The sequence below is a fragment of the Cebus imitator genome, unplaced genomic scaffold, assembly GCF_001604975.1.
Source record: "Cebus imitator isolate Cc_AM_T3 unplaced genomic scaffold, Cebus_imitator-1.0 Scaffold1075, whole genome shotgun sequence".
NCBI lineage: Eukaryota > Metazoa > Chordata > Mammalia > Primates > Cebidae > Cebus > Cebus imitator.
In genome coordinates, this window is record NW_016108390.1 from 5,071 (window position 1) to 18,722 (window position 13,652).

The 13,652-nt window shown below is 42.0% G+C and overlaps 1 gene segment (V, D, J or C); it reads left to right on the forward strand.

Moving 5' to 3' along the window:
- Nucleotides 1-8,694: 8,694 nt before the first annotated feature.
- Nucleotides 8,695-9,273, forward strand: LOC108298769. The segment is given in 2 exon segments: nt 8,695-8,848; nt 8,933-9,273. Coding segments are annotated over 2 exon segments (363 nt in total).
- Nucleotides 9,274-13,652: the final 4,379 nt, after the last annotated feature.

Below are 13,652 nucleotides of genomic sequence, written 5' to 3' on the forward strand. Positions count from 1 at the left end.
TCCTGGTGTGAAATAATAACGTTAAAATACAAAAGTGTGATCTTCGGTGTGTGTATTGTTAATGTGGTATCAGCGTTTCTAAGATCTCTAAACCTACAGGCCTAGAACATGTGCACGTGTATATTAACTCATGTTTACAGGCACATCTAAACTATCTACTTAATATTCTGTTTCTTTATTACATCAAACTTTAGAAAACATTACTACTCTGTTCTACTATAATACCACGTGGATATTTCTAGCCTTCCTCCCTTGCCTGTCCATAACCACCTACTGCAAAGTGAAGAACTCTCTCCTGCTATATGCCATTCATTTAATTCTTTATAGGATTTATATATGCATAGTGCTGTCAGAATATTGTTAAATTGTGCCCCTTTTAGAAGGATGTTTACTAGGATACAGTGCTTAAGTGCAGTTTGTTTATATTTTACATTTGCAGAATCCCACCATTCCCAAAGTTATTTTGGTGAGAGATTTTATGTGCTACCATCTTCAGTGAGATAATCATAAATATGCTGTATAACTTTTATTTGACAGTCTGTAAGAGACAAAACTGTAGATCATGTAAATATATGAGGATTTTCTACAAATATATAGGGACGGTATGAATTAGGAGAGGCAGGCACTGTCTACCAACACTGAAACTTTCTTTATGATATGTAAGTAGTGGTGGACACCTTACACAATTTGGCAGATGTCATAATTTCATAATGCAAAGTGTGAAAATATATACAACTTACAAAATTATTTAGCATATCATGAACCCCAGGATAAAATGCAGACTCTATTTAAATATTTAGGCCAACCATGGTGGCTCATGCCTGTAATCTGAGCTCTTTGAGAGGCTGAAGTAGGAGGAACACCTGAGACCAGGAGTCTGAGACCAGCCTGGCCAACACAGTGAAAGCCCATCTCTACTAAAAATATGTCAGGGTTTGATCCACGGACCCTGAACCAAAAACGGATGAGTAAATTCACTCAAAGACAGATTTCCAGTGAAAGAGTAGGCTGATGTGTCCGGGCCATTAACCTGAAGGAGTTAACGGACAATAGTCCTGGCTCACTGACCTTGCAGTCTTTTATTTAATATAGATCAAAGGTCGAGGGTCTTTGGATAACACCATTAGAGGGTAATTAACTTTTGCAGACCCACCAAGTAGGAGGTAGGCAAGCATAGATGGGCAAAGGTTGGTCAAATTAACTCTGAATAGCCAGTCCCAGGAGTCCTTTGAATAGCCTTCCTGGAATTCAGAGACAGAGATGAGAAGACTCCTGCTGAGCTCCACACCTCCATACACACCTGTCCACAGTGAGAAAGACATGGAAAGGAGGCCCCGCCACTGCTAATGTAGAACAGCTTATCCCCTGTCCCTGCAGTTCCTGATAAAAAATCCACCCCACACTTTGCCCTTCTCCAATGTCCATACCATGGGATCGGGGTTGATTTGGGCTTCCCTTCTCATCACTCTCAATATTCAGGTTCCCTGTGGCTTAGGCTCACTTGTGGCTTCCACACATGAAGCTGTTCTCAGTCTGTTCCCTCTGAGTTTGCAGAAGTCCTGTATGAAGTTCTCTGGTGAAGTCGGGGGAAGAAATGCTATAGCCCAGGGGTTCTCAGGTTTTTATGCAAAGCCTGTGGATTCACTTTGATGTAAAACAGCATAAGCTTGATCCAGCAGGCTTTACGACAGGGGTTAGTGTGGGTGATAACATGAGTGATTCAAGTGGAAGTTCTCCCTGGTATCCTCCTTGCATACAAAGAAGATAACAGTCCCTCAGCACACTCTTTCCAGAAGATTTTCCCTGAAGATGACCAACCTGAGAGCTTAAGAGAACAACTTGTATTACTGTGAGTATCACCATTAGGGATGACCGTGTGAGCCCAGACACAAATCTCCAGGCAGGGAGGCTGAAGGGAATTGCATTGTAAGTGCTGCTCAGAACGACCAGCGGGTGTTCTGGATATCAAGGGGAGCTCAGGACAGCAGGGGCTCTCACTACACCAGGGGACATTCAGCACACCAGGGAGCACTCAAGACCTCCTGGAGGCACTTAGAACCACCAGGGGTACTGAGGATATCATGGGAGCTCAGGACACCAGGGGACACTCAGGACATGACTGGGCACTCAGGACAGGAGGAGGTACACAGGACAACATAGAGCACTAAGAATCACCAGGAGGCACTCACAACCAGCAGGGGAACTTCAGAAAACAAGGGGGCGTTCGGGAAACCTTGGGACACTCAGGACAGCAGGAGTGCTCAGAATACAAGGGGTACTTAGATCATCAGGGGGTGCTCAGGACACCAGGGGGCACTCAGGACACCACAGGGCACTGAGAATACAAGGGGTGCTTAGATTATCAGGGGTCGCTCAGGATACCAGAGGGTGCCCGGGACACAAGGGGGTGCTCAGGCTACCAGGGGGCACTCAGAATACAAGGGGTGCTTTGATTATTGGGTCGCTCAGGATACCAGAGGGTGCTCGGGACACAAGGGGGTGCTCAGGATACCAGGGGGTGCTAAGGACACCAGGGGGTGCTCAGAACCATCAGGGGCCACTCAGGACACCAGGGTGCTCTCAGAACCACCAAGGGATGCTCAGGACAGCAGGGGATGCTCAGGACACCCAGACTCCCTTAGGAGGCAGCTCCACACTTCAAGGACTGGTTTTATCTATTTTAGTTGACTCATGGTGACCTACTCCTGCTCCTCAGACTATTTCTCCACCTTCCTTTCTTCTGTCAAAGCATTTGATTTGCCCCAGTCTTTATGCAAGGAAGCAGCAAGTGCCTTTCCTTTATCTCTTCTATGTCTGCAGAATCAGCTCACTTCTGATGGTCACTGCAACCAATCGTGTTTAAAAAGGTAACAGTTCTTTTTAGAATATACTTATTTAACTTCAGTCTCTCTTCCTTCCTCACTGTTTTCCAGGGACCTGCAGACATCATTCCACCCTATCCTCCTTTGTTTTCATCTGTTTCTGTTGACCTCAACAGTGCCCATAGAACAGTTTTGGTGGATTTGCCTCTCGGAAGAAGCTGGAGTTGCTCTCATGAATTAATGATGGATCTAGCACATACTTCACAGATGCTGTGAAGGGCTGATTCATCATCTACAGAGACAATTTCAAGGACTCCCTTTATCTGCAAATAACAGTGTGAGAGCTGAGGATACTGACATGCATTAGTGTGGGAGAGACAAAGTGAGGGGAGGTCAGTGTGAGCCCAGACGCAAACCTCCCTGCAAGAACACACATAGGAAATCAGCTGCAGAGGGCGCTCAGAACCCACTGATCAGAGTCAACCCCAAAGACAGGTGCAGATGGAGGTTAAGGATGTGTTTCCTTTCAGTGTTTGGAACTTCCTCTTCATCTGACAGTTTCCCCAGAAAATCTTCCTAATTTCAAAGTTCTGTGACTACCAATGTCATTTTCAATTTTTTTAATCATTGCAATTGATAGGGTGTGTCTGTGTGTCCCCAACCAAATCTCATCTTGACTTGTACTCCCATAATTTCCATGTGTGGTGGGAGGGACACAGTGGGAGATTATTGAATTATAGGGTAGGTCTTTTCCGTGCTCTTCCTTGATAGTGAATAAATCTAATTAGATCCTTTTTTATATATAAAAAAAGAGTTTCTCTGCAAAAGTTCTCTTGTCCTGTCTGCCTTCATGGGAGGCATGGCTTTACCATTCTACCATGATTGTGAAGCCTCCCCAGCCAAGTGGAAATGTAAGTCAATTAAATCTCTTTCTTTTGTTAATTCCTTTGTCTCAAGGGATGTCTTCACCTGCAACATTAGTACAGACTCCAGCCTGGTTACAGAGAGAGATTCCGTCTCAAAAAAAAAATGTGGAAAACATATAAAATATATTGCTAAGTAATTTTTGTGGCACGGTCACATAATAAGAAATTATATTTCTCTAAATTATTTTATTGCCACTAAACTTCTCCAGGAGTCTCCTATCTGCTCTGGGCCCTGCCCTATCCCAAGGCATCCCACTTTCAAGCTTGCTATGTAGTAGGCGATAATCAAATAGAGCTCTCCCTCTTCTGATGAAAACCACCCCAGTTCTGGTCCTGCATCTCTGGGAGAGGAGCGCCAGCCCTGGGATTTCCAGGTGTTTCTGCTTGGTAATGAGAACTGAACACAGGGGATTCAGTATGGGCTTTGAACTGAGCTAGATTTTTCTTCTTACTATTTTAAAATATTATTCATAGAGAATTAGAGATAGTGAGTGTAAGTGAATATGAGTGAGAGGAACCGTGAATGCCTTTGGCAGTTTCTAACCAGGATGTCTATGTATATGAGGTTTAGCTGGTGGAGTCTGGAGAAGGCATAAAACAGCCTGGAGCTTTCCTGAGAATCTTTGTGCAGCCTCTGGATTCAACTTTAGTAGCTACTGAATTATCTGGGTCCACCAGCCTTCAGAGAAGCTGCTGGGGTGAGCAGTGAACATAAAGTAAGATGGAAGTCAGACATACCATGCAAACTCTGTGAAGGACAGATTCTCCATCTCCCAAGACAATTCCAAAAACTTGCTATGTCTGTGAATGAACAGTCAGGGCAGGGAACATGAATTTGTATATTACTTTACATAAGGTACCAAGTGAGGGAACATCAAAATTTCTTTCAGAGAGAAGAAGGGAGACTGGGCTGCAGGGGACATGTGCACCCACAGAATTTAGGGACATCCCCAGGACAGGTGTAGTTGACGGTCAAGGGTCTGTGGCTTCCTTCAGGGTCTGTGGCTTCCTCTGCATCAGTTTCCCTTGGACCCTCTCTGTATTTATGGTTTCTGTGCCTACCACTGAGGTCTCTGGATTAGAAGTTTATTTTAAAAAATTATTATTTGTCCCAAAGTCAGATGCAAGTAATGGAGGCAGAAAAACACATAGGAGGCAAGCTGAGGCTGTAGACACTATCAGGCCAGGATGTCAGTATCACAACCAGTGATGGAGAAACATGGAAGTTTGATGGAGCTTCCTAGTTAACCTGTGTTCCAAGCCAAGTCCAGCGAGGCCTTTGGTGCCTCCCTGATTACTGTTGCCCATCAGGAGGCTCCCATCAGTCCCAGCAGCAGCCATACCCTAATATCGCCCCTGTGCACAGCCGTTTTCTGGGAGGAGCTCCCATGATTGACACATTTAAACACAAACCAGGTGATAGATGTAAGAGAACAGAAACTGGTTGACTATGCAAACATCAATTTCTGAATCAGTGTTGTGAATATTTTGGAACACAGCCACTAGATCACATTTTAACTCTACTTTTTCTGTGTTAAATATGCCAAAATGTATTTCATTTTGTGCAAGTACCATTTTGTATTCTCACCAACCATGCATAATAGTTCTTTTCTCCACATTCTTACTGCCATTTGACGCTATGAATATTGTGCATTGAAACCATTTTAATAGATCAGTAATAGCAGCTCACTTTTGTTTCAATGCACACATCCCTAATGAAAAATTTAAACAACAATTTTTATATAATTTTAATGAGGTGCCTGTTTTAATATTTGGTTCATTTTTTACTGCATTATAAAACTAGGTGTAAGTATACTTGAGTAATCATTATAAAAGTCATTCACTAAATTAAAAGAAGTCATTTAACAGATACATTACTTGAAAATATTTTCTCCAAGTCTGACCTTGTCTTTTTACTAGCTTATCAGTGTGTATTGCAGAAAAATGTGTGTGCACATTTATGAATTTGGATAAATTAATATGTATAATTTTATTCATTCATAGACCATGTTTTTGACATTATATCTTAAAACTCATTATAAAATATACTAGCAGTGATTATTTTTTCCAAATGTATAATCTCAGGCTTCAATCAATACATGAGTGTTTAAACCTCACCTACTTGATAAGAAAGAGGACCATCAACCTAAGATATTTTGAATACTTCTGTAAGGGAGATGTGTCTTTTTTTCGAGTTTTCTTTATTTAACATCTATTAATAACAGTATTGTTTGATGGATGTTTAACTCTGAGAACGATCCATGCTTCCTTATTTAAGTTATTGCTCAAATCACCACAACTTTTTCAATACAAAAGCTGGGACCTCATTTAATTAGGATCCTGTGTCCTTATAGGATACCTTTTCCTTTTCTTTTTGAACACTTTACTACTTCCCAGTATTATAAGAAATTCTAAGCTCATTTTCTGTATTATCTTTTTCATACATAGAATCAGCCATTTTTCTAAGGATTGCTGCCTTCTGGTCTTGAAGAATAGTGTTAAAATAGAAAATTGTGAGGTTGCGTATATGTGTTGTTAATGGGATATAAGTCCTTCTAGGACCTCTCAACTAACTGGCCTAGAAAATGTGAATGTGTATATTAACCCGTGTTTACAGTCACATCTAAACTATACATCTAATCTTGTGAACTTATATCACATTAAAAATGAGAACACGTTTATATCTCCACCCAACAAAGATACCACATGAACATTTCTAGCTCGACTGCCTTGCCTGTCAATCACCACCCACCTCAAAGTGAGGAATCCCGTCCCACCATATGCCATTGTATTACATTTCTGCACAGTTTCAGGAATCATGCATAGCAGTAGCAAAACTGTGAAGCTGTACCGCAGCTGGAAACATGTTTACCTACTAGAGTACAGTGCTTATTTGAAGTTAAATTATAGTTTAGAGTTTCAGAATTCCCCCATTTCCAAAGTTATTTAGGTCAGAGCCTATTTTCTGCTTTTTTCAATGAAGTATTTTTATCTAATTTGTTGTATGCATATTATACCAATCATGCAAACCTACTAGCACGTTTACCGTAATCCAATACTACTTGAACATTTCTCACTTTTCTTCCTTGCTGTCTGTAACCTCCTGCTCCAGCTGTGAGAACCCCCTCCCAACACACAACATGCATTCTCTTTTTTGTTTAATTCCAGAATTCCTGTAGTGTGGAATCACTATTGGTAAGCTATGCTCCTTTGTGGAACATCATCATCAACTACAGGACAGTGCTGGCATGCAGTTTGTTTCTAAGTCTTACTGACTTTATTATTTCTAAAGCTATTTAGCAGCTTTTCTTATTCATTCAAGTTGTTTCATATATCTGTAAAGACATCAAATATTTTCTGTATAGTCTGCATTTCATCTTTGGGTCCCTAATCTCTTATTCACTTTTAACTTTTTGTAACATGAAAGAAGACCACTGCACTGTTAAAATTCAACTGTAAGAATATGTAATGCTTCCATGTACTACACAGTATATTCTCACCAGTTTAGTTAATATGGATTACATATGAGAGTGTGGCAATGCACAAACTCTATCTGAGGAGAAAAATGTTAAGGAAAATAGAGCAATTTGAAGCCACTGACACCAACAACTTCAGCACCAATAAAATGATTTCACCCTCATTAGCCTCAAATTTACTTTGCGTGGGACATCTGCAGTTCCAAAGTGGGACCAGTGAATTCAATGTGCATGTCCTTCCCAGGTCTCCACTTGTATTCTGTTTTCTTTGTTTCTGTTTGCAGAAAGACACAAACTCAACCTTAGTGCCAGTGTAGGGAGAGTTTCTCATGAAATGGATACCAGAAAAAAATGGCAAACATAGGACTCATTAATGTAAAAATTAGCCACAATGTATATGTGTGTGTGTGTGTGTGTGTGTGTGTATCTGTGTGCGTGAGTGTGTGGGTGTTTGTGTCTGTGTGTGTGATTTGAACAGTTGCTTTGGAGTGGGATTCCATCTACATGCACCTGTATCTGCAGGTATTCTCAGGGGCAGTAATCAACTGCAGGACCCTGAAGGAAATAAGAGTCTCTCCCCAACCTCTGAAGAGTTTTTGGATTCAGCATGTGACCAATGATTCGGTACCTCTTGAGCTCCATGAAAGTGCTCCCGGGAGATGCATTAGATATTTTCTTAGGGTCTCCCTGCAGAGTTCACTGGGTTTCCTAAGGCCAATTCACTATTTCAAAAGATGGTGTAAGAAGCATATGGTGTCATTAAAGGAAAATTCTGAACCAGGGCACAGACACTTTATACTGGGCTAGAGACATTCGTAAGAGTATACTCTGTCAGCTCAGACAGAAACCTCCCTGCAGGGTCAGGGCTGGGCTGCAGGGGGTACTCAGGACACACCCAGCACAGGCTCCTGCCCCAGAGCAGGTGCACAGGATAGGAGGCTGGGGAGGGTTTCCTCTCAGGTCCCGGGACTTCCTTTAAAAATATCTAAAATAAGTATTTCACAAGGACTGCTGATGTTCATATAAATATCCTGTTCAATTGTGAATATTTGTCAAACTGGATGTTGTAATGAGACATACTTTTACAATGGGGATTTCAAACTCGGCTAGATAGCTTAACAGTAAGCAGCTGGAGGTCAGGAAGAAATTCTTTCTTATTTATAAGTGCCACTTTGGAATAATGCACTCATTCCCAAAATAACACTTTCGCATATCAAGGTCTAGAAATGGTTCAAATTGCCCCTGAGACACTCAAATGTGGGTTCAAAGTGAGGTGCCTGTCCTGCGGGAGCCTGTTCCCCAGTGGGGGAAGCTCTGTCAACACAGAGTTCAGGGATGTGTCGGGGACACATGGCCTCTAACAGATTTATGGCTTGAGCTCTCAGCTTCTACAATTGTGTCGTCCATGTGTCATCTATTTGATCTTTCTCATACTGGATCAGTAATTGGGCTATTAAATAGCATCCTTCATGAATATGCAAATAACTGAGGTGAACTTAGATATCTCTGTGCCCTGAGAGCATCACCCAACAACCACACCCCTCCTCAGGAGAAGACCTCAGAACACAGCTCCTCACCATGGACTGGACCTGGAGGATCCTCTTCTTGGTGGCAGCATCAACAGGTAAAGGGCAGCCCAGTCCCAGGGCAGAGGGAAAAACCAGGCCAGTCAAGTGAGGCTTCACCCACTCCTGTGTCCTCTCCACAGGTGTCCACTCCCAGGTGCAGCTGGTGCAGTCTGGGGCTGAGGTGAAGAAGCCAGAGGCCTCAGTGAAGGTCTCCTGCAAGGCTTCTGGATATGACTTCAGTACCTATGGTATCAGCTGGGTGCGACAGGCCCCTGGACAAGGGCTTGAGTGGATGGGAGGAATTATCCCTATATTTGGTATCACAAACTATGCACAGAAGTTCCAGGGCAGAGTCACCATGACTGCAGACACGTCCACAAGCACAGCCTACATGGAGCTGAGCAGCCTGAGATCTGAGGACACGGCCGTGTATTACTGTGCGAGAGACACAGTGTGAAAACCACATCCTGAGAGTGTCAGAAACCCCAGGGAGGAGGCAGTGGCACTGAATTTGAGATTACAGGGATTACAGTGTTTAAAGTTGTTTAGAAAATGGTCTAAACATGAGGAATATGAGCAATAGAAACATGTATGCACTCTGTATAGGAAATACCTCTTTCAATAATCACCCTATATGTAAAATTTACAGAGTGGTAAAGACAGCAATCAATCAAGCTGATGCAAACATTCCCGTGGAGGCTTTGTGGAGACACGAGTTTTAAAATCAGATAGAAAAAAAATTTTGAGCAACATTGCTGGTAACATGGCTAAGACTAAATATGATTCCTAAAAACTGCTCAAAATGTATTCCAACATGTCTGTGACTCCTTTCACATAAAATATATTAATAGAAGTTGTAAGACCACAACAAAATTGAACAGAAGGTGCAGAGAGTTCCCTTGTGTCCCTGCTTCACACATGCATAGCCTGCCCCACTATCACCATCCTGCCCCAGAGTCATAAATAAGTTATGATGGATAAACTTACATGGATGCATTGTTTTATTTTTTTTTTCTGGTGGTCCTTTGGCATACCAAGCCTAAATTATCTTGAAGCACCATAGGTCCTTCAAGTGGATTCCTGGGAATTATGCCAGTTAGAGGAAAAGTGGGTGGGGCTATCACTATTTGGACTCTCTTTTAGAGGATTCACAAAATTTATATTTTCTTACAGGTTCTGTGACTCCTGATTTACTGATTTACTATGTCCCTTCCATGGGGGTAAGGTATCTTGAGTGTTTAGAGGTAGATCCATGTCTATGAAAAGTTCTGGTGAATCCCATCAGGAATGTCCTTTAATGAGAAGTGGAGACCTTGGCCATGAGGCACATCATGTATGATTTTCTATAGTTCCGTTAGATTCACTGTAAGCTTTGTGGGTGTTTCTGGATGACACCCATTGTACAGAAAATGAAAACGCATGCATGAGATTCAGGCAGAAGCAATAGCTTCCATTTACAAAGTGGAAGGGAAATAGAAGAAACCCTCTCATGGGCGGGCACTGGTCCCCCTTGCTGGCTGCACATTAGCCAGTCATGAGTCCGATTGGTCTTCGAGGGTGGGAGCCCCACTGGGGTCACTGGCTGTGGAAATGACTCGACCTCCAGCTGAGCAAGTCCATCTGCTTGCCTGTTGGTGTCAACCCCATGGTGGGTGCACTCTGGAAGATGACAAGATGCACACAAACCTTCTATTAATCTTCAGTTACTACACACTCAAAAACAAACTATTCCAGAAAGGGACAGGTGTCTCCAGGGATAAACAGAGCTTGAGTGTTTTTTAAATAGGGAAGGCACTGCCAAATGCCATATGTTTCGGGAAGGTTAACGCAGAAATGTTGACCAAGTGACTGAAGGGCAATGGGGCTGAGGTGATGTGACAGTCCTAGGGCTGCACACGAGGAGGGCTCCCTTCCCATGCAGGCTTTTCTTCCAAGAAATCACAAAAGATTAGGGAGAATTCTGAAGACATCATTCTGTGGTGCTGCCTAGAAATAAAAAATAAAAAAAGCTATGGGAAAAACAAACGTAGATAATTTATTACATTTGTTAATACAAAGTATTTCTGAAACCTTGTGGTGGTTGTGACATAAGCCATCATAAGCTGTGATCAAACCTGTAAACCCTTCTTCCATGTAGTCAGTTATGCTGCATCTGTTCTTTTACAGACAATATCCCTCAACCCCTCTCTACTTCCTGCTCTCTGTGGGACAAGTTCTCATCAATGAAATGTGGTTGATGTAGTGAGGTCTTCACTTTTCTCATTGTATTAAACATGATTCTCTAGAGGGTCAGAACTAATAGGATAGATGTATGTATTTGAAGGGGAATTTATTAAGGAGTATTGCCTCACACCATCACAAGGTGAAGTCGCATAGTAGGCCATCTGCAGCCTGAGGAGCGAGGAAGCCAGCCCGAGTCCCACAACCTCAAAAGTAGGGAAGCCGACAGTGCAGCCTTCAGTCTGGCCAAAGGCTGGAGAGCCCCCAGAAAACCGCTGGTGTGAGCCCAAGAGTCAAAGCTGAAGAAGTTGGATTCTGATGTTCCAGGACAGGAAGCATCCAGTATGGGAGAAGGATGAAGGCCGAAGACCGCCAAGTCTAATCCTTCCAATTTCTTCTACCTGCATTATTCTAGCCATGCTGGCAGCTGATTAGATGGTGCCCACCGAGGTTCAGGCTGGGTCTGCCTCCCCCAGCCTACTGACTCAAATGCTCACCTTCTTGGCAGCACCCTCACAGACACACCAGGAACAATTCTCTGCATCCTCAGTGCAGTCAAGCTGACACTCAGTATTATCCATCAAACTCATCTTCTGTGTTGTCATGTTCCTCTCTTCATCTGAGTGTAAGAAACTCAGCAGCATGTGGCACATCACAGCTTAATGTATCTCATGGGCAAAACAGTGGCAAAGGTACCCACTAGGGTTGAGCATCTCGTGTTGCTGACCGCAACCGCCACAGGGCAACGTCCCTCCACCATCCTGTGTCAGAGCACCACTGGGGGATTGTATTGGTAACTTCCCTGCAGAGTCATCTTAAAAACCGCTGGTCTCATTTCCCAGAAAGGTATAGCCCATCTATTTTCTCTTCCTAGCAAAATGAAAAGGGGTGAACACTGAATACACTGAATGTCTCCTGGTTTTGCAAGTTTGTGACTTTATCCCTTTCTAATTTCTGATCTATGCAGACCACTCTACAATGTTTTCTCACTGAAATGACCAGCATTCTGGCCGGTAAATATAACTGACCTTTTTCATATGGAATTCAGCACAAGTTCCTCATAGTTTCTGTCCTCAGGTACCACTCTAAACATACACAACTTGTTTATTTGTTTTATATTCTGGCATCTCTATTTGGCATCTTCATCATACCCATCTTATGTTACTTCTATGAAGGATTGATTAAATTTAAAATTTATAGGTACTTGATTTGATTAAATATTCAGGAAATAACAGGATGAAATGAATGTAAAATAAAATTAAATAAATAAAATAATATTTAAAATAAAGGAGCCAGCAGCTGAAAGCAAGGAAAATCTATTCTGCTGGGTCAGAGGTTATTGAGAACTCATAGTACAATATCTTATCCAGGTTAACCATTACTTCTACTCAAGTTACAGTGTCTTCTCTCCTTATATCAAAGGTTTCCTTAATATGTGCAATGAAGACTGATCACAGAGTCCTCCTGCTAGACTGAACTAGCCTCTGTCACTGAGCCTGAGGTGATAGTGACAGATATCACATTTGCCTAACAAAATAATTACACCCTGCAGGGGCACCCACCGGGGATATGGAGACAATTTGAATAATATAAATAAAGCCCAAACTTGATAGGATGTTGTTTATACTTAGAAGAATTGACTGTTCTCTCTACATGTGTTTGCTTTTTATCACAGAAGCTGCTACTGCCACTGTCCGAGTTGCTGAATATTTTATTTCCTAGCATGAGATGCTACATAATATGTTCTAACATGAAGGAATGTGGCTATTGTTTCAGGATAGGAGATGTGATTATGGAATGTGAGCATGGGATCCAGCAGACATTCCTCTTTCACATTTGCCCAGAAACAGAGACCTCAGTAGAACAATGAAATTATTGACTTCAGTCTCCACAGTTGGATGTGAGATTTCCACCAGATGTTCTCTGGCACTGTTTTATAGTAGAAAATATAATCTCTAAACAAAGTCCATTTTGGGGAGAATACTATCCTCCAGGCAGCTGCACGTGCCCCGTAACAGAGAGCATTATAGCGCCTTATGGCCAGGAGCTACAACACCTGGGTCTGGAAACCAACAGGCAGAAATATCAGGTGTTCTTGCCACATCTATGATGAAAATCTGGAGAATGTTTCTTTCCATCTCTATAATCATAGGCTGTGATGGACTGGAGGTCCTGGTACATCGAATGAAATGTGTCCACAGTGGGTACAGAATGAGTACCATAAAATCGTTGTTCTACTGGAGTCCCTGTGCTATCCTCTGATGTCTCTTTTAAAATAACAAATTTCCAAGTTGATGAAAATAAAGAAGATCGTTAGAAAGACGTGGTGGAAAGGCATCTTTAACATCCTATTGAATGTTTCTGCAGTGCACATCAGTCTCCTAAAATACTTTGCTGTATCTGCATTTAATGAATAAGAGTCTAATATTGAAGGTACAATTGAAAATACATGGGCTTTTGATGAATCAAGTCATATGGGGATAATATGTGTGTCCTTGAGAAAGCAGACTGTGTTCTAAGTTTTAGTGATGTACCTTTGGCAAAAAAAAAAAAAAAAAAAAAAAAAAAAACATTCATGTGTTTCTGAACATTATGCTACTTTAAACTTAAGGATGCAATTTATGATTTAGTTTTACTTCA